The sequence below is a fragment of the Rhinolophus sinicus genome, chromosome 17, assembly GCF_057876585.1.
Source record: "Rhinolophus sinicus isolate RSI-liver-muscle chromosome 17, RSI-T2T, whole genome shotgun sequence".
NCBI classification, from domain to species: Eukaryota; Metazoa; Chordata; class Mammalia; order Chiroptera; family Rhinolophidae; genus Rhinolophus; species Rhinolophus sinicus.
The window spans coordinates 59,484,102-59,504,898 of record NC_142517.1 but is presented as its reverse complement, the minus strand read 5'-3'; the positions used below and the strand labels follow the sequence as shown (position 1 = coordinate 59,504,898).

At 35.3% G+C, this 20,797-nt stretch overlaps 1 protein-coding gene across 3 annotated transcripts in view; it reads right to left on the bottom strand.

Moving 5' to 3' along the window:
* The window catches only part of OSBPL11 (oxysterol binding protein like 11), an 81,960-nt gene that overhangs the window by 11,400 nt on the left and 49,763 nt on the right, over positions 1-20,797 (bottom strand). For all 3 annotated transcript variants that reach the window (XM_019723661.3, XM_019723662.3, XM_074330551.2), the window contains 4 exons: positions 18,601-18,741; positions 14,542-15,040; positions 11,207-11,393; positions 451-633 (listed from right to left, as the gene is read on the bottom strand). In XM_019723661.3, coding sequence (XP_019579220.2) covers positions 451-633; positions 11,207-11,393; positions 14,542-15,040; positions 18,601-18,741 — 1,010 coding nt within the window. The remainder of the gene's footprint in view (positions 1-450; positions 634-11,206; positions 11,394-14,541; positions 15,041-18,600; positions 18,742-20,797) is intronic.

Below are 20,797 nucleotides of genomic sequence, written 5' to 3'. Positions count from 1 at the left end.
TTTAAAACTATTTGTCTTATTAATTTATATTTCTTTGAATATTAATTACACTGAACATTTTTTTCATTTTCTTAATGGGTATTTTTGTTCTCCTATTTTTGTGCACTACCTCTTTATGTCCTTTGCCCACTTTTCTATTGGGCAAATAATAATGTTAATAATGTTAAGAGTTTCTATGATAAGGATAGTAATCCTTTATTAAATGTTAATATTTTTGCCCAGTTTATAAATGTTTGGTTTTTACTAAAATATGACTGTGTGTCATATGATGTCATAACTGGTAAGGGAGTTTAAGAGCATCAGCTCAGACCAGATACTTTTAATTTACAGATGAGGAAGCTGATAAAATTGGTGAAGTGACTTGCCCAAGGTCGCAAGTTAGTGAAAAGGCTTAGGTTAAGATCCAGAGCTTCTGACTCTTTGCTGGATGGATGCACGATGATGACATACCTGGATTCGAATGGGTCCTGCTTCTCCAGAGGTCTTACTCTTTTCTTTGTCACTGCTAATTTAGTCACGTCCACATTCTTTGTCTCTCCATTGCTGTAAGTGAACTCAAGAACACTATTCCATTCCCCCTGCACCCTGCAGACCACAGTGTTCGTAAGGTTGTGCTTTACTTCACCTGTAACTCTAGAAGCAGGCAGGAAAAAAAAGATATGTTCTAATAAGTGATATTGCGTTTGTTTCTTAAGATTCTGAAATTCAAGAATGTACTTTGTGAATGGTTTAAATTAGTTATACAGTTGTCAGTGCCATAGTCAGACTAAATCTATGTTAGCTTCCTAGATAATTTTTGCAAATAACATCAACTTTAATCTTTAAAGAGGACACTGGGAATCAAAGTAGAGACTTAGTTAACACAAATAATCACACAGTGCGATCTTTAAAATGCTTGCTACAAACAAAGCTATTATAATATTAAAACTAAATAGAAACACGAAAAATATTAACATTTTTATCACAGTTGCAAAACGTTATAATCTATTTAACATTTTTAAAAACTAGTTCTATTTATTTAAAAGTTCAGAGTCCTTCTATTTGAAGTTCTGGGTATATCAATTCTGTATAAAATCACATAAGCCTACTTGTAAATTAAATACAAAAATCAGACAAATCAGTAAGAAGTAAATAGAAAAGATACATTAAAAATTTAAAAACTCTCAACAAAACAGAAAAATTAAAAAAGCACTGGTATATAAAAATCATTACCAGCACAGAATTCAGAGAGAACTCAAACACTACCGTTGTTGAAAGTTTAATGAAGACTTATCTGGCTGGTTTATCAACAGATAGGATGCAGCTCAAATGAAGGCTGGAAAAGGAACAGGTCTAATTATTTTTAATGAGGTATTTTATGTTCACTGAAGGACATAACAGGGTCAGATTAGATAGATGTTCAGAACTCAGAGAATAGTGGGTAAAGGTTAGGGTCTAATTAGTGTGTCCGAGATTATGGTTTATCTGGATTCACAAGGGAATCCACAGGACCAAAGCCCAGAAGCAACAGCTCATGAATCCTCAGTAGAATTTTTCAGGTATAAGCCAAGGGTCTGAGTATCAGAAGGACATAGTTAAATTCAGGGAGTCCATAGTTTTTAATCAGAAGTCAACGGTTTACAAACTCAAGAGTTCAAGGCAGAGGCACAGGAGCCAATAAGCAAATGATCTACGAACCAGATCTTAAGTGTCAAGGTGTATAAGGGTTTGGAATCCAAGAGCAAATCAAACATTCAAAATCAAAAGTTAGGCATAATTGTAGCTCAGTGGACACAAAGAACATCGTGACTACAAGTCGCACTGATTACAGCTGGAGTGGGAACTCTGGGTTATATACTTCAAGGCATCTGAAATCTTAACGAATTGCACTGCTAAGGGTTTCTGCCTGACTGAATGTTTGTGATATCCAGGTTTCCTCTCTGATTCTACTTGATAACATTGTTCCTGTCCTTGAAAATTTATCTCTAACCAAACAGGATATGAGATGACACTGAACACTTCTCAATTCCCTTTTCCATCCACATACCCAGAATTATATTCTGAGAACTGCGGAACAATAATCCACGCCTCACTTGATCTCCCTTTTATTGCCACAGCACAATCTCTCAAATTATCACTTATCTCCTTCACAAGCCTTTCAGCTGGGTTACATGGGTCCTCACCACTTAGCACATCTACACTTAGTGCAAGAGCCACATGAAGAGAACAGGCACAGGGAGCAAGAAGCACACATGCTACAGGTAGGCCATGAGCAACTTGCAAAAAGAACACCAGGAGGAACGGCCTCACCTCACTTGCTTATAACAATTCTTCGTAACAGTCTAATGCAGGGTTGGCAAACTCCTTTTGCAAAGGAACACAATACGAGGTCTGACCATTAAGTTTGTGACTTGTTGCAACGATGTTGCTAACATTTTTTGATATCAGAGGGATTATTCATTATAAATTTGTAGCAACTGGACAAACAATTAACCAAGTTTACTATTTGGAAGTGCTGAAAAAGCTGCATGAAAAAGTTAGACGCCCTGACCTTTTCGCCAACAATTCATGGCTCTTGCATCACGACAGTGCATCAGCTCACACGGCACTGTCTGTGAGGGAGTTTTTAGCCAGTAAACAAATAACTGTATTGGAACACCCTCCCTACTCACCTGATCTGGCCCCCAATGACTTCTTTCTCTACCCAAAGATAAAGGGAATATTGAAAGAAGACATTTTGATGACATTCAGGACATCAAGGGTAATTTGACGACAGCTCTGATGGCCATTCCAGAAAAAGAGTTCCAAAATTGCTTTGAAGGGTGGACTAGGCACTGGCATCGGTGCACAGCTTCCCAAGGGGAGTACTTCGAAGGTGACCATAGTGATATTCAGCAATGAGGTATGTAGCACTTTTTCTAGGATGAGTTAGCGATCTTAATTGTCTGACCTTGTAAGTACCTTAGGATTCGTGGGCCAGGCTGTCTCTGTCATAACTACTTAGCTCTGTCACTGTAGCAGGAAAGTGGTCATACGAGTAGATAATAAGTAAATGAATACCTAAATATCTAAAGCATGTACATCTAGATCTGGTATCCATCAATGACAGAATATGTTGCCCTTCAGACACCTGCCAAAGAGCGAGAACTTAAGTTGTCATCCTACTCATCTTTAAAGTGAGGATAATTGATAAGGCACGTACTCTCTCACTTTCTAAAAACTTGACCATCAAGTTGGCTTTTTAGATTGTCTAGATGCTGTCTCTACTGCTACTTGGAATACCAGAATCATTGGCTATATTTACTTGGCTTCATATAGAAAGCTTTTATTGACTGAAAGTTAAGACTTTAATTTTGGATTTTACTGATATATATATATATATATATATATATATATATTGAAATACTCACATGAAGGATAATTATATTTTATGCAGAACTACTAAAGACACCATTCTGTTACTCAATGCCATTATATAAGGATACCTGCAACAAATCCCTTTAGAATTTAATACCAGGGAAATAGTTCATCTCTCTTGAAAAAGTGATAGGCTTCCTTTATAAGACAATGAGAAGTATGCTGAGCATCATGTTTCTTTTTTTACTTTAACAGAAGAGTCAGAATTAAATTTTATTTTCAGGTACAGCAATTTTCTAATCCCAGCTTTGCAGTATTATTGTCCTTTTCCATAATTATGGTTATTATAATAACAGACTTTAACTGTCTATTATATATGATGAGTTTTTCCTAAAAGCCTTACATATACTTTTCAAAGATAGGGTCCTGGAGTCCAATACTAGACTAAAAGCTTCTTGAAGGCAGAGATAGGCTTTTTCCTTCTCTGTATCTCCAGTATGCAGAAAAGTATGTCACTTAGCAGATAGTTAACATAACCTTATGACACTGAACATATACATATATACGTATATATAAAATCATCATCCTAAAGAGAGTGTGGAAAATGGCATCAGGAGATGGACAAGGGCATGAGGAATAGTTAAGTAGGCTGTTGGCTGCATCAGAGATAGTTGTGGAAAATGAGGGAGTAAGGGAAGACCAGTAGAATATATTTATAACCAATGCAGATGGCAGATAATGTGTCTGTTCTGATTGCAGATAGCAGCAAAAAACTAGGCTATGTCTGAGGCGGGAGGCATGGCCATTAATAAAGGCATGAAAGAAAGCTTAATTATAGTATTCTATAAAATCAAAGAAGAAAAGATGTCAAAATAGGGAAGTCTGTTTCTAATATGAATCTTTTAAATGAAAAATTAGGTGAAACCATTGGTTTTAAGAGAGATGAGAATGGAAGAAAATGAGGAAACTCTGGAGTCAGCCAAAAGTATCCCTCATGAGTTATGAAAAGAGTGTGTATGTGAATGCAAAGGGCAGAGCGAGCGAGACAGAGAGAGAGAGTGAGGGACCATGTTAAGGAAAAGTGTCATACTTTCAAGTAAGAAGAAGATCCAATGACTATGGCCTGTAGATAGGTAAAGAGCATGAAGGGAGAAATGAAGCTTATTTAAGTAAGAAATGCAAAGAAGTAATACGGTAAAAAATAATGACTGATCCCTAACAAAAATGAGGATGTCTATCTGAAATTTCTAGGAACCTTTAAAAAAGTCAAAACATGAAAACCATGTACCAAAAGCTAGTAAGCCTTTTAGAATGTTTGCTTTTGGGTGCTCTCTCTTGGGATCCCAGCTGCCAAGATGGGAGACTCTCTAGCCATGTGGGAAAGCTATGCATAGGCCCTCTGCTGACAGACCCCGCTGAGCTCCTGGTCAACAACCAGATCTGCTGCCTCATGTGCGTGGCCACCTTGGATATCCAGCTGGGTCATGCCTTTAGATAATTGAAGCCCCAATCAAAACTCAACTACAACCATGTGAAAGATGCCATGTGAGAATCACTCAGCTGAACTAAATCAATCCACAGAATTACGATAATAAATTGCTGTTTTAAGCACTAAATTTTAGAGAGGTTTACTACCAGCAGTAGATAATAAGGACATGATCCAAAGTTATCTTATATCTCCTCCATATCCAGTCAATTATTTCTTGAAGGTCTGTCAATTCTGAATCCCTAACTGGTCTCCCAACTTCTAATCCTCCCTCACCACCTCACGCTCCCCCAATCCAATCTTCACCTGCTACCAGATTGATCTTTTTTTTAAATACAGATTTAAAACATACCACTTCCAGATACAACATTGCTTAAATTGTATTCCTGTCAAAAATATATATAACCTGAACAGAATTCAAAAAAAATCAGACAAAACTAAACTGAGGAGCATTCTATAAAATTGGCCTGCATTTTTCAAAAATGTCAATATCATAAGTGACAAAGGCTGAAGGAATATTGCAGCTTAAAGGAGACTAAAGGGACATAACAATAAAATGTAATGTATGACCCTGGGTCAGAAGAAAAAAACACTGCCAATTGTTGGGACAACTGACAAAAATTTAATATGGGTTGTACATTAGATAATAATGTTATCTCAATGTTCAGTTTCCTGAATTTGACAACCGTTCTGTGATTATGTGAGAATTTTCTTGTTCTTAGGAAATTCAGGCTAAACTATTTTTGGGGTAAAGTGCCATGATAAATTAAATCTCAAACGTTTCAGGAATAATAATAATAATAACACGAACAATAAAATCTTTGTGTATATAGAGAAAGATTTTGATAAATCTAATGTAGCAAAATATAAACAATTGGTAAATTTAGGCAAAGGGTACATAAGAGTTTTTACAACTCTTCGGTGGGTTTAAAATTATTGTAAAGGAAAAGATAAAAATAAGTAAAATAAATTAAATATATCACTTCCATGCTCAAAAGCTTAACTGGCTCCCCACTGCCTTCAGAATACAGATCAAATTTGTCAACAAAAGTCACTAAAGATAATACGATGAGAATGATAAGTCTGTTATGAATTGAAGCCTGTACCTGCCCTATCCTTTTAAAGTCCCTAAAAGTCTTAAAATAGATTCTGTCTCAAGAAAACTGTGGATATAAAGTAGTTAAATGGAACAATTTTCGAATAGAAAGACTATGTAGGGAGAAGAAAGCACTATCGTCTCGGCACCCCTCTCTCCCACTGGGGCCCTGCATCCTAATCCCTCAGCCTCAGATCCACTCGCCAAAGATGCCCTTGGAGATCCAGCCAGAAATGGGCCTCAGGCTCTGCAGAACGTCTCCATTGTGCTTGCTCACTGCTCTGTCTGCCCCAGCAGCGACTACAGAGTGAGACAGAGGACAGCTGAGTTCTTAACAGCGCAGACACAGGAAGCCCAAGAATGTGCTTATGGACTTCAACAGGAAGACACGATTGCTGAGCATTACAGAAACTTAAACAGAACGACGACACTGCAGAATGACAGGAATCTAGTCTCTGTGAGACATCAGCTCTAAAGACACATGGTTTCCCTGTCGGAGCAAGAAGAGCTCTGAAGGGAAGAAAGAGGGTATCACCAAGATGCAAGTCTAAGTACTGAAAAGGAACTTAAAAACCAGGAGAAAATTTCTATGCAGGTTATTTGCAGCCAGGAACTAGCTAAATGTCATAGCAATGATGAGATTTGGGAGATGAATTCTCATCTCCACATTCAGGTAATCTTCGCAATATGGTAAATTATTATAATTTGCATTTATTATTATAATTTAAGACAAGATAAAGCATTGGTATAGGAAAAAGGTCTGGGTAGTTTGTACTCGGGGGAAAAAATTAACCTGAGCTCAAAAACTATAATCTGAGTTTCTATAAAGAGACATTTTATAAATGTAACTCATATATCAAGTGTTTGAAACAAAGTTAAGACTTAAAATTTAATCAGAATAGCTATATAGTTGAGCTGTTACAAAAGAAGAAAATTCTGAACATGCAAGAGCGGTAACAATATGTGTACTAAATATGGACTAAGGTTTTCACTGAAGAAGAGTATCAGAGAATTCATATGTGCAGATACAAGCCTCTTATTCCCCTCTCAGTAGCAGAGATTTAATATGGGAAATGAACCCTTTGAATTGTAATGAATATGGAAAGATTTCCACTCATGGTTCAACATGAGCTCAACATGTGATAACCCATATAGATGGAATATGGGATATCCTTAACTAACGATAATTTTATCTCTTAACCAACACAAGAAAGTTCACAGAGAGAAACCTTATACTAAATAATAATGATTTCGAAAAATCTTACAGTCATTATTTACTCATAGACATGGGAGAACTCACACTGGAGAAAAACATGATTAATCATTCATACCGTAAATGAACAAGAGAAAACACACTGCAGAGAAATCATATGAAGGCTAGCATCGTGAGGCAACTCCCCATTGTCATTCACTCCTGAAAGAATCCACACCAAAAAAAACCCCATGTGAATGTGATCTATGTGGGAAAACCTTTAGTCAACACTCAACTCAGGTAACACAAGAGAATTCCTGGAGAAAAATCCTCTAAAAACCCTCTAACTTTGGACAAGATTGCAGCCAGACTCTTCCTTTTACAACACCAGAGAATTCATATTGGTTCAACATACTTGTATGTCTAATCAATGCAGGAGAGTATTCAACCAAAGTTTTAGCTTTGAGGCTGGAACAGGAAAATTTACATAGCAGGGAAACCGTAAAACTGTAATGAACAGTTTGGTCAAGGCTTCAGCCAGAGTTCTACCTTAATTAAATACTATTTCTGTAATCAACTAGAAGAGCTTAGAGCTGGAGCTCTGGCCTTAGTGTACACAAGACAATTCATAAAAGGGAGAAATCCTATTAAACGTGATGAATGTAGAGAAGTCTTTAACAGGAGAAAGTCTCTTGATGAGTACCAGAGAATTTATACAGCACACACAGTTAAATGAAATCAGTATAGGAAACCCTTTACTCATTGAGCCATATTTGCAAAACATGAGAATTCACACTGGAAAACAACATAGTTGAATACAAGGAATGAAAGTCTTCAGTAACTATTCATTAAAAGACCATATAACATTAACAATCTCTCCCTGGAGAGATTTCTATTTAAAGACTCAATGTAGCAAAGCCTGTATGTGGAACTCGCAGTTTACTAAACACAAAGAAAGCTAGTAACAGCTATTTTGAAACCTCTGAAGGGTTATGCTAGAGGAGAAAAGGCGTATCAGTTGTATGAAGCTCCAGAAACATCAAATCCAAGGGTTCATATCTAAGAAGTTAATTAGTAGGTCATTGGGAATAGCTACAATTTGATAGAGTGGACTAGACTATATCTTCAAGAAGAAAACTCACACTTAACCGCATTCCCCAAGAAAAATATGCAAATATTTACAAATTACATAATACATACACAGCACTGTATAGCTACAATGGAAGGCCCAAAACAGTACCAGTCTGTCAAAAAGTTCACAACCATATTGGGTGAAATAACACAAAACAATCAAGAAAATAACATGTTTTTTTAAAAAATGTTTTTATAGATAATAAGTCCTGTAGGATTCTCTCTCTCTCTCTCTGTCTCAGAATGAAGTTTCAGGGACCAGAAATACTTTGCAAAAAAAGAAAACTAAAATTGTTCCATATCTCCTTATCCAGAAAATAATACTTAAGAGAAAAAAAAAACCACAACAACCCATGCCACTGAGAAGGACGTCAATATCACTGACAATAAAAAGTGCTGGATTTGGAAAATATATTACTATAGTTGTTTTCCTCTAAGCATTTTACTCAATTATATACTTTGAGAAATGGTTTCACCAATACAAGAATATTACAGGGAGCTAGATTTCAGCTCTAACTTCATTTATACTGGGGGTGCCAATAAAAGGTATACACATAACTTGTATTCATCTTTTGTTATCGGTATATATTGAGTATTACAATTTTAATAGTTTTTTCCTTTCTTAAAATGTGTATACATGTTTTTGGCACCCTCTGTATAAAGAGAATCTGAAAATGCAATGGGCTGCCTCACCCACTGTGAATTCTCTGCTAATAATAATGTTCCAATACACATTGAACAATCAGTTATTAGGCATGTTGCAAAAGGATTTATGCGTCTAGTAAATGTTGGTCTAGGGATTTCTAAGGTCCCTTTTATTTTGAAGTTTGAATCGTGTGATGACTATGATGACAGTAAGTAGAAGCACATATAACAAAGTGTGAACCATATTAATACCTTCTCTAAGGATAAAAGGTACTATTCTGACAAAGTCTAGTGGTTCTGCGTGGGTGATCTATACATATTTTTAATTCTCTGCTTCAGTGTTTGGAAATCCATATTTTTAAAGGCCCATTCAATGTCTGGGAGCCAATAAATCTTTCTTTCTACTTCTTTCTACTTTCTACTAAAATTGTTGAGTACTAGTCCTCCAGTGAAGAAGTAAAACAGCTATTACCATGTTTCCCCGAAAATCTAAGACCGGGTCTTATATTAATTTTTGCTCCAAAAGACGCCTTAGAGCTGATTGCCCGGCTAGGTCTTATTTTCGGGGGAACATAGTATGTAACTGAAAGTCTCATACATGACTGGAGGGAGTGTATTTTGGTATAACCAGTTAAGGAAACAGTCTGGTAGTATCTAATAAAATTCAACTTCATATCCTACAACCCAGCTCCTGGGCATCTACCCAGGAAATTCATACATACATTCACCAATGATCTAGCAACACTATTTAAAATAGTCCCAAACTGGAAACTGTCAAGATGCTCATCAACATTAGAATGAATAAATGAATTAGGGCATAGTTGTACAATGGAAAACGGTCAGTAAGGAAAATAAACTACAAGTTTAGATGGATGAATCTCGAAAACATAACGTTGAACAAAGTCAGTCAGGTGTGAAAGAGCACATAGTGTATGATTTCATTTATACAGTTTCTATGGTGTTAGCAATCAGGATAGTGGCTACCTTAAGTTGGGAAGGATGTAAGTGGTTAACGAGAGAGAGAGAGAGAGAGAGAGAGAGAGAGAGAGAGAGAGAGAGAGAGACTGTATCAAGGCATGAGGCACTTTGTGAGGGGTGAAACGTCTATTACATTATTTTGCACACTTGAAACAAACAAACAAAAAAGAAATAGCATAAACATCCCACAGAGGCTAGTGTAATCCAAGCCAGACTCTAAAAGAGCCATGTGACTCTTACTAATTGTAACCTCAATGAATAAGCAGCCCAGCTCAATGGAATAGTTAACTATTACTCTCATGTTTATAAAACTTGAATGCAAACAGTCTGCCCAAGGTCATGCATCCAGTCTGTGATTTAAAAAAAGTTTTTTTTAAGACCATCCCAAGTTCCTCAATTCCAGCCTTGAGCAGAGTTATGTAAGCCAGACATTGAGTTGCCATGTGACTTGGAAAGGATACTTTCCTTCTGCAGGCCTCAGTTTCCCAAACTATAAATGAAGAGGTTTGACTCGATGATCTCTATGTTTCCTGTCAGTAATAACATTTTATATAGGTTTATTCAAAAAGCAAACAAACAAACAAGGCATGAGGAAGGCCTCTGGGGTGCCAGTAATGTTCCATGACTAAATCAAAGTGCTCAAATTTTCACAAAGTCAAATCAACTTGTATACTTGTGTGTGTGTGTTATTCTTCAATAAAAATTTTGTAGAAAAAGAAAACTATCCCTATTTTAGGGGCAGTCAGAACAGACATCACAAGTTTAAAGAAAGAGTCAGTATCCTATTCAGGATCCTATTAGAAAGCCTGTCTTCAAGCAGTTTGGGCTATCTGCACAAGTGCTGAAGAGACCAATAGGCCACAAAAGTATAATAACTGGCTAATTCCTGGATGGAATTAGAACAAAGCCACCATTCAATCTTGGTATCTAAAGACACTGGCTTCCATCATTGTACTTCTAGAACTATTTCTTAGCACTAGATGTATTTTCACCCTAACTTGTAACAATATCTGCCTCCACTGAGGTCTGGATCCAAGTCTGAATCCCTTTAAAGGCAGAAATTGGGCCAGATACTACATATTCATTTGTTATGAATTCTACTCTACATCTCATTAGATATTTAACCAGGAAAGTTTTATGAGTAAATAGATCTGTCACTGTTTTTAAAAGCAGGTCATGATTTCCAGAATGCCTTGAAAGATGAAATATATTCAACAAAAGATAAACAAAAATAAAAATCCAACCCCATTTCACATAAAACAAAGTAGAAAAAGAATAAGGAGTTGTAATAAAAGATCAAACTGATAGAGTAAGAGTCAGGTATCATTTAAAATGTTCTTACCGGTGCACTTTGCCACCATAAAATGGCTTAGTATGAAAAGTGATGCTGGCCGAATACCCAGTTTTTGCACAGTTGACACTGACTTTGCCACCCAGTTCCACCCAAGGAACAGTTAAAATTGACCGGGCATATGCACAAGGTAGAGAAAATGTATACTCTTCTCCATGTTCCAATAGACTGAGGATCCCTAAAGGTGAAAATATGAAGGCTGTTAACATCTTAAAAAGATAGCTATGAAAAATCCATATTATGTTTTCTCTTGTCTAGTAAATAAACATCATAATTTTGCTTAATTTTCATTTAGCTTTGGATGAAATTGGCTTCATATACAATTGTATTTGACAATTCCTGGTAATAGTGAATCAAGGTTACTTTTACTATGGCTTTACTATTTCTTTGGTTCGTGGAACCAAGAATGGTACAGTGGAAACCGTGTAAGACTTCCCTCTAAAGCTCCTAAAAAGAAAATAAAACCTTAAGTCAGAGTTTAAGGCCATAATATACTGCATCATGTTAAGATCTGATCATCAGTATTAATAGCTTTTCCAGCAGTTTGGGGATAACTAAATATCTAATGTTATAGAGTCATAGACTTTAATCTAAGACCATGATGAAAAAGTGTTCTTAATTTTATATATATACACACACACATATATATATATATATATATATACAAAGAAAAAAAGTAATTTTATGATGAAAAATATGGTCATAATTTTCTTTGCCAAATCCTGAATTATTTACAGTAAGTCTACAAGAGCTAGAGGTGGTAGTTTCCAAACAAATATTATTCTAGTGGGGCTTGTTACATATTAAGTGATGCTATATTAAGAATGGTTTTAAAAACCATAAAAAAGGAATTACATTAATGAATAATCAATCTATACTAAATAATTAAGAGACACTAAGGAGACTTGAGCTAGCTACACTACTAATCTAAGCTTATTACCTAGTTCACCAACAAAATAAATACTGACCTGGATATGTACCACTGCTCTGAACTGTTATGGTATCTCTCTCTTAATAAACATTCATTAGGCACTCTTCTTAATATTCACAAATAAGGGCAAGAGTTGTGATAAATATTTTAATGTAGTTAATTTTTAGCAAATACACAAACTGAGATCCTAAAGTAGTCTACTTTATGTAAAGCAACATGAATATTTTTTTTTTTTTTAATGAGGGCGCAGCTCACAATGGCCCATGCGGGGATCGAACCGACAACCTCGGTGTTATTGGCGCCACGCTCTAACCGACTGAGCTAACCGGCCATCCCTGAACTATTTTTTTGTATTGTCATTAGCAGTCTTCACAAAGGACAACAATAAATCAAGAATTATTGAGCTATTTCACAGGCGACATGGTTCTGGCTATATTTATATATTAATATAATGAGAGATGTCAGAAGACATAAAGATAACACACTGGGGTATACTTCAAGTTTTTAATAACTGGTGATTAAGTCTAAATTGGAAAAGATATCATATTTCTACTACTTTGCTAAAACTACATGACCTTATAAACTGGGATTATGATCTTTGATTTCTAAGAATATATTTAACTAAGTAGCATACACTGTGGAATTTAAGATCTGAAGAAATATACAATTAATTTCAAATATTTGTGATAATAGACTAGTTAAAACTGAGTTTCAAAGAATTCTAAAATCTCATTTATTTAATAATTAAACTTTTCCCGTACTATTAAATAAAAAACATGGCTGCTAATAGGAGAAAAATGAATGTTCTAAGTTCCATTCCCTGATTTAATTTACATTCTGTTGAGAGTACCAATCGTAATTTAATTTCTAAAAGGCAATCCATGAATATATAATTAGGACTTACTAAAAAATTAACTATTATGTACCTCCTTCATGATTAATGCATGGTTAAGATATTAATGCTTTTCCTCATTTCTTGAGGTATTTTCTTTCTTGAAGTAGGAGAGACTACCATTATCAGATTCCTTCTGTTATATGAGCTGATAAGAGTAACTGTCCTCAGGGGAGAGTGTGTCAAAGAATGAGGTTCTATGCCTCATTCTGGCTATGCCTTAACCTTTATGACCCCTTTATGACCCTGGACACGTCCCATCACTTCTAGACTTCAGCTCTTTCATCTATAAAATAAATAAATTGATTTATGAAGAGCTTAGGGCTGTTAAAAGTTTATAGCTGAAGGTGGCAAACTTTGTTAAACAAAGTATCTTTTCCAATGTTATAAAAAGTTGGTAAGACTCATCACAACAGATATTAAAAATAGGGAAAACTGAAAAGGGGATAAACTATTTTCTTCACAGCTACAATAACACAATCTCAAAATGTGAGTCATAGGCTTAATGGTGCCATACTTACACTGTTAAGTTTATATTCAGAACAAATTATTCTATGCACAAGAGTGTTCCCTTTAATATTAAAATGGTAGTTTGTTTCCTGCCATTATATTTGCATTAACTCTGCAATGATTTCAGTGGAGATTTATTATTGATTTTTTTCTTTCTTTGTATTCTTGGCCAAAAAAACACTGGCCAAAATAAAAGACTATTTTCATAATCTTTTTCTGAAGTAGAATTAAAGTTTGGCAATATATTTTAAAACATTCTATAAATATCTCCTTATAAATATGAATATATTTGTGAGAAATATAAACGATGTAGATTTACCTAGAAGATACTTCTTTTTTTCTACCTTTTTTTAAATTAAAGTTTATCGGGGTGACAATTGTTAGTAAAGTTACATAGGTTTCAGGTGTACAATTCTGTAATACATCATCTATATATCACATTGTGTGTTCACCACCCAGAGTCAGTTCTCCTTCCATCACCATATATGATTAAGAAGAAATTTCGTAAGTGCTTTTTATAACGGCAAAGATATATGTTTTAAAGTATTATCAATAACATGGGAAAATGAGTATTTAGTGCAAAAAACCAGGACACAAAACTATGTGGAGAGAATTACTCCTAATTATATAAAACTTTTATAAAAGTACGAACATACACACAGAGTAAAAATACAAAATACTAACTAAATTTATCCATCTCTGGATGGAGGAATTAGAGATGTTTTTATTTTCTCCTTGACATTTTTCTGTTTTCCAAATTTTCTACTATAAAAATATTTTACATTTAAAATTGTAAAAACATCATGTTAAAGAGAATTTATGTTTTTCCATAACTACACCCCTTCACCCCACCAGCATTCTGGAACATACTAGGAATTAGGGGAAAAAAGTAGTACATTCAACATTTCAAATTTATAAGTATATTTATCTAGCTTCCCAAAATTTAAGATCACAGTTTGATATTAAAAATTGGAAAATAATTTTTCTACTTACCTTCTCCAACCATTGTCACGCCTATTGACATGCCTAAGAATTTGCTCTTAGTCCAGACATGCGCATTTACACACATCTTCCTTTCTGCACATTCTGCATAAAATCCTGAGACTGGAGGATGATGGGAAACCTGCTCAGCAACAAATCTGACTGTGTGACAGTCTGGTCCCACCTGGCTCAAAGCCTCCTCTGATAGAGGAGCATGATTTGTGACTGCCTGGGTGGAAGAGTTGCTAGTAACACTGGATGCTACATCACTTTTTGGCACCTTCCAGGAACAGTGAAATATTTCTCCAATGATAGGATTGTACGGTTTCTTAGCAATGGCTCCCTTACGGCCTTCATGAAATGAGGTAAGGTAGTACTCAACAAAACGAATCATTCTGTCTTCAGCTGTGGCTCCATTAGTGATAGCTATAAACAGGTCTGGATGAGACATAAAATCTGCATACATTTCCAGCAAGGAACGCTTCTCTAGGATAAATGTAGGAAGCACCACCTAAAACAATAACAACAAAATCAACCAAAGAGGTCAATTTTAATCCAATGTGTTTATCTGTACACATTATTCTTATGTCTCTGAAAACATTTCATTCTAGATGGGTATTAAAAGCAAAGTCACAAAGTCTCATTAAAAAATAAACATGCTTTTATCAAATATATGTAAATAAATGTTTTTTAAAATAATTTTTAAAATGCATGCTTAAAAGGAAATGAAAGTCTTCCCAAATGGAGAGAAAAGAAGAGAAACAGAGAGCAACCAGGAAGTCCAAAAGCCATAAAAGTTTCAGAGAGAACAGGAAAAAAACTGGAAGACGGAAATCATCCATGAAATAATTTAAGGTTTTAGAGAACTGAAGAATATGAGTTGTCATACTGAAAGGCCTACCAAATACCCAGGGACAATGGATATAAAGAATCCTATACCAAAACATGGCACAGCCATTTGGATTGGCAGGAGACACTCATTTCACCCACCGACGAGCTGTGGCTTCCGTCTACTGCTGAGGTCACCGCTTGGCTTAAAAGCAGAAAATACTGAGCAGCGCACTCACTCCCTCGGCCTACATTCCTGCTGGATGCCCAGTTGTCTGGCTCACACCAAATGCTCTCACTCTGTGAGCTGAGTATTTCACAGGACTCATTTACAACTATGCTTTCTGTTTCTTCAGAAAGGACTCATCTAAAACATTTTTCAAGAACTTATAAAAAGCTGAAACCAGAGACTACTTAGTTTATCTTCGTCAGGGTGCCTTCTTCTATGAATGGCAATACAGCCCTTTCCTTATACCACTAAGGCTGTGCTGGCTATTCACTTTTTTCCTAAACTAAGCAACATTGTTATAGTGTACATATATAGGTGGAAAAACCTTTGGTAAAGTCAAGTAACTGGTTGCATCTAGGAAAAAAGTAGGGGACTCCAACCGGGATAGGCACTCAGAGAGCTAACAAGTCTGATGATGTATGTCCTATAATTTAATCTGAGTTGTGGGTACATGGGTATTCATTTTATCATTGTTTGAAATGTTTATATTCATTCTCTTCAGTCTTCTGTGTCTATAACACATTTCACAAAGAAAAGAAATTAACTGGAAAAAAGGAATGTAACAAAATTAGATATGAACTATAATTATATGAGGAAAGATTGGAAGGGAATCTCAGAAACTGAGGGCTGTGTTGTTAGGGTGGTAGAATTATAGATTTTTCACTTTTATTTTCCTAAACCTTCTGTGAAGTGTTTAATTATACTAAATTCATAATATTATTTAAAAGTGAACAAAATGAACAGTGAGGAGAATGTATGTTACTTATTGGCAACATGCAGGCCGGGAACACGAGTACCTTCTTTGCTGCTGTAGTCCTAGTACCTAGCAGTGTCTGGAACAGAAGACGGGCTCAATAAATATTTGTTGTATTACTGTTATTGTAGATGGGAGGTGGATGTGATGACAGTTTAGTCACCAGGTTCTTTAATGCTGCTTGAAAAGTAACATTCTTTTAAATGTTATGCGAGTGTTAATACCTCATGATTAGTTAACATTAACGATTTTATATATAAATGTAAAAAAAGTATGTATCTTTTTAATTAACAACGTACAAATATGGGGAAGCTATACTATATATAGTTATTCATGCCGAGAGAGCTTTACCATCTGGATTACTATCACAGCACATTATTTTCAAATGTTCTTATGCCTCATAAATCCCAACACTGTACTGAGTATGCCTTATAAACCTAAATCTACTAAGGGACAGCAAATATCATAATAACCAAACAAATCCCTCAAATGACTATTCATTTTAACCAACTTTATAACTAATAGTCTTTTCTGAACCACTAATATGAATATATTTCTAGAAATATTTGAAATATTTCTAGCTGAAATATTAAGGTTAGATGAAAGGTTAATGGGTATCTTTATTAATTCCTAAAGTCTGCTTCTTATTAGGCTATTAATTCAAACCATTTATGTATGTATGTATGTATGTCTTTTTAAAAGATCTAATTGGCTTTAGTAAGCAATTCATGAATCGGGCAGCATCCCATCTAGCAACTAAAAGGAAACCCCCAATCCATTTACTTTTAAATCCTCCCAGAATCACTGTAAGTCTAAGTAAAGAAAAAAGTAAGTTATTGATTTTGAAATGCTTCCACGAGAATGCAAAAGGCAATATGCTTTCTATTTAAATTATATTTTCAGGTGAATAATTCATTGGAATCAAACAACTTTTTTTTTTAAAACACTATCCTGACTTTTTTTTTTTTTTTAATTGGGGCATACTGGGAGACAGCATGTTTCTCCAGGGCCCATCAGCTCCAAGTCGTTGCCCTTCAATCTAGTTGTAGAGGGCGCAGCTCAGCTCCAAGTCCAGTCGCCGTTTTCAATCTTAGTTGCAGGAGGTGCAGCCCACGATTTCATTCGGGAATTGAACTGGTAACCTTGCTGAGAGCTTGAACTCTAACCAACTGAGCCATCTGGCTGCCCTTCTAATAACCTTTTAATCTACACGTTCACTACTTTCCCTGGCATAAAAAACCTCAACTTGAAACACACTTCCTAAAGTCAATTTTGAAATCCCATAATAATGCAAAGCAGTGTCAGTAGTAATTCAAAGTACATAATTCCACAGTAGTAAATATTTGACATACGTATATAGGTTTTGAACCTGATTGGCTTTTTAAATTAATGTCAGAGTGATTGTTAAAAAAAAACAAATTAAGAGAAGACTGGCCTAAAATTAAAAACTGCAGATTATGCTAATCAAACTTTGATGTATACCTGAGCCACAGGAAGATCTTATTAAAATGCAGAGTCTGGTCCCCTAAGTCTGGGACTGGGGGCTGAGATCCTGCATTTCTACAAAGTTCTCAGGTGCTGGTGATGTTATTGGTTTTCACACCACACTTCCCCTCCCCCCGTTTTGAGATACAATTGGCAAAATTATAAGATATTTAAAGCATACATTGTGGTGATTTGATATACACATATATTGTGAAAGGATTCCCATCATCTAGTTAATTCAGACAGAGTCTGTAAACTATGGCCCTTGGGCCAAATCTGGCCTCCTGTTTTTGTAAATATAGTTTTGTTGAAACATATTATCTATAGCTACTTTCATACTCTAAAGGCAGAGTTGAGTAGTTCCAACAGAGACTATGCCCACAATGCCAAAAATACTTACTTTCTGTCCCTTTACAGCAAATGTCCACTGACCTGTTATCGGTAACACTCAAAATGTACTCGTCAACACAAGAAGAGTACAGTAGAAGCATAAATGCCTTTCATGGTTTTGTGGGATTACATCCTTTTCTTTAAATTTTCCAATTCTGTCTACTAATGGACCCCTTTAATTTTCCTCACAAAAAGAAGACTGTAGGTCTTTGTTTGCTGTGCAACTTCCTGCTGGCAGTTTTTTGAAAAGAATTACATTTTTTATTAAATGCTGATCTAGAGACTAAGAAACCACTCATACAGAATAAAAAACCTGACAACATTAACGACTACATGTCCAGTCCTGCCCCAGTGATCTCCGTGGACAGTTCATCCCGTTACTTACTCGTGTTAAATCCATGCCCAGCTTGAGCTGTGACAGGAGATGGAGGATAACACTGCGCTGCTCCTCCACAGCTCCCAGGTCGTCCTCCTTATTGTCACACGTGTCCTCCACCTCATCATCCGCATTGACTTCCTCAGGTTCCTTGATGCAAAACAAAAGTCTGCTCTTACAAATGCTTATTCATCTCCATTAAGAATAAAAGTATCAACATCAGACTTGAAGGCATTTATATTGGGCCTAAACGAATCTGAGGACAGGCAAAAATCTTTCTGAAAAATATAACTTCCATAGCTTGGCCATGGAACGATTTCCTTTAGTGAACCCATTATCACTGACATTGAATATATTGTGGTTTTGCCATATATGTCACATGTAAAATACATGTATTTTGTAAAAATATGATTTTTTCAAAAAGAGTGGAAAACAACACCACTAACTATAATTTAAGTTCAGTATGTTTTGAGACTTAAATATTTGCCCTATTTTTAAGCTAAAACTGTAAATAAAAGTAAAATTTTAAAGTGACTGTACAAGTCAAATTTAACTACTGTAATCTATATTTGCTCATTTATTCCTGGAGTCATCAGGAGGAAAACTTGCGGTTGAAGAGAATACTAGATGCAGATATGAAAATCCTGTAGTTTCTCATGCCATCTTAATGCCACAAAAAGTTTTCTGCACTGCTCTTCAATCAATCAATCAATCAATCAATCAAACAACCCCTTGGAAAACTGAAAATGTTTACACTCATCTCAACAGCATCTTAGCTCTAAATGATTGGTTATGAGAAACTTCTTATTTATTTCTATTTAAGTAACAACAGTTTCAAATCCCAAGATTCTATAGAACCTTATCAGATGTCACTTTCCATGCTTACGTGGGGACAGTTTCCCATCTCTGTCAATGATACTTCTTTTTGTTACCTTTGTGCAAGAGAGCTTCATATGAATATATTGTCTTTGGTATTATATTAGATTTTAAGTCATGAGGATTTTAAAAAGGAAATGATTTTCCTTTTTAGAGCTGTCTCTGCCTTTGATTTTATCTTCCCGTAACCTGTTCGAAGCTAGGCAAAGAAAACCAGTCTTAATCAGGCCTAAAATCAAGAACTTAATGTTCTCAGCATATTCTTAACAAAATATAAAACAGAGTTAAAGGATAATGGGTTTCTGATCACTTTTTTGCCTTTTTCTCCTTTTTTCATTCCTTTTACCAAGGAAATCTATAGCAGCTCAAATTCTGATAAATTATTTAAAAGCTAGTTCATTTCTGCATGTTAAGATTAAATAAACAATTATTGTTTGTATAAATCAAAATTACTTCTGTTTTTATGACCTTAAGGAGAAATTCCCAAAGGCTTTCTCAATTTCCCCTTTCAATGGCTAGTGAGTCTGTCAGGAAGTATTTCCTGTTATCTTCCCTAAATCAGTTGCACAACACAGTTTAAGTATACTTGTCAATGTTTACTCATCATAAAACAGGAAGAAGTTGATCATGCCCCTCTCTATATCTGGATACCAAATATAATATTCATTTGAGAAATGTTGAAAAAAAACCTAATAGGTCTTGATTAAATAATGGTCTCCAACCCTCTGAATAGGTACCATTACATTGAGGTCAGACACATTAATAATGCAAATATAGCCTTAACATTATTGGACAATATGAAGTTTACTTTGCAGTTTCCCCATGAAAATAATATTAAAGAAAAAAACCAATCTGGCAGAAAAACTATTTAAAAGAACAGTTTTTGTTTTTCTAAAAATAGTCAAATTACTTATTAGAATAGAAAAAAAAAGTAGTTCTATTAACAAGTACTGATTCTAAAGCCTGGTGTGAATGGAAAAATTTGGAAGCTCTCCTTTCTTTTTAAAATGCTTCTTCTTAGAGGTCATCATGCCTTTCTTAAAGAAAAGCTTAAGGTAAAAAAAAAGGGGGGGGGCATTACCAAAATTCAAATAAACATGCACAAATGTACAAAATCCCTACAAACCCAGAATGGTTACCAAATGCAGTGGCAAGAGCTGCTGAGTTTCTAGGAATTCACATTACTTGGAGACTGTATGGCAAAGGGAAACCCCAATATTCCACAACTCATACTAACGCCTTTTTTGTCCTGATTTCTGACTTGGGCACAATGGCCCCATGGGCTCTGTTCTAGCCTCACTGGGATTTATTTCTTCTATCACCTGACAGC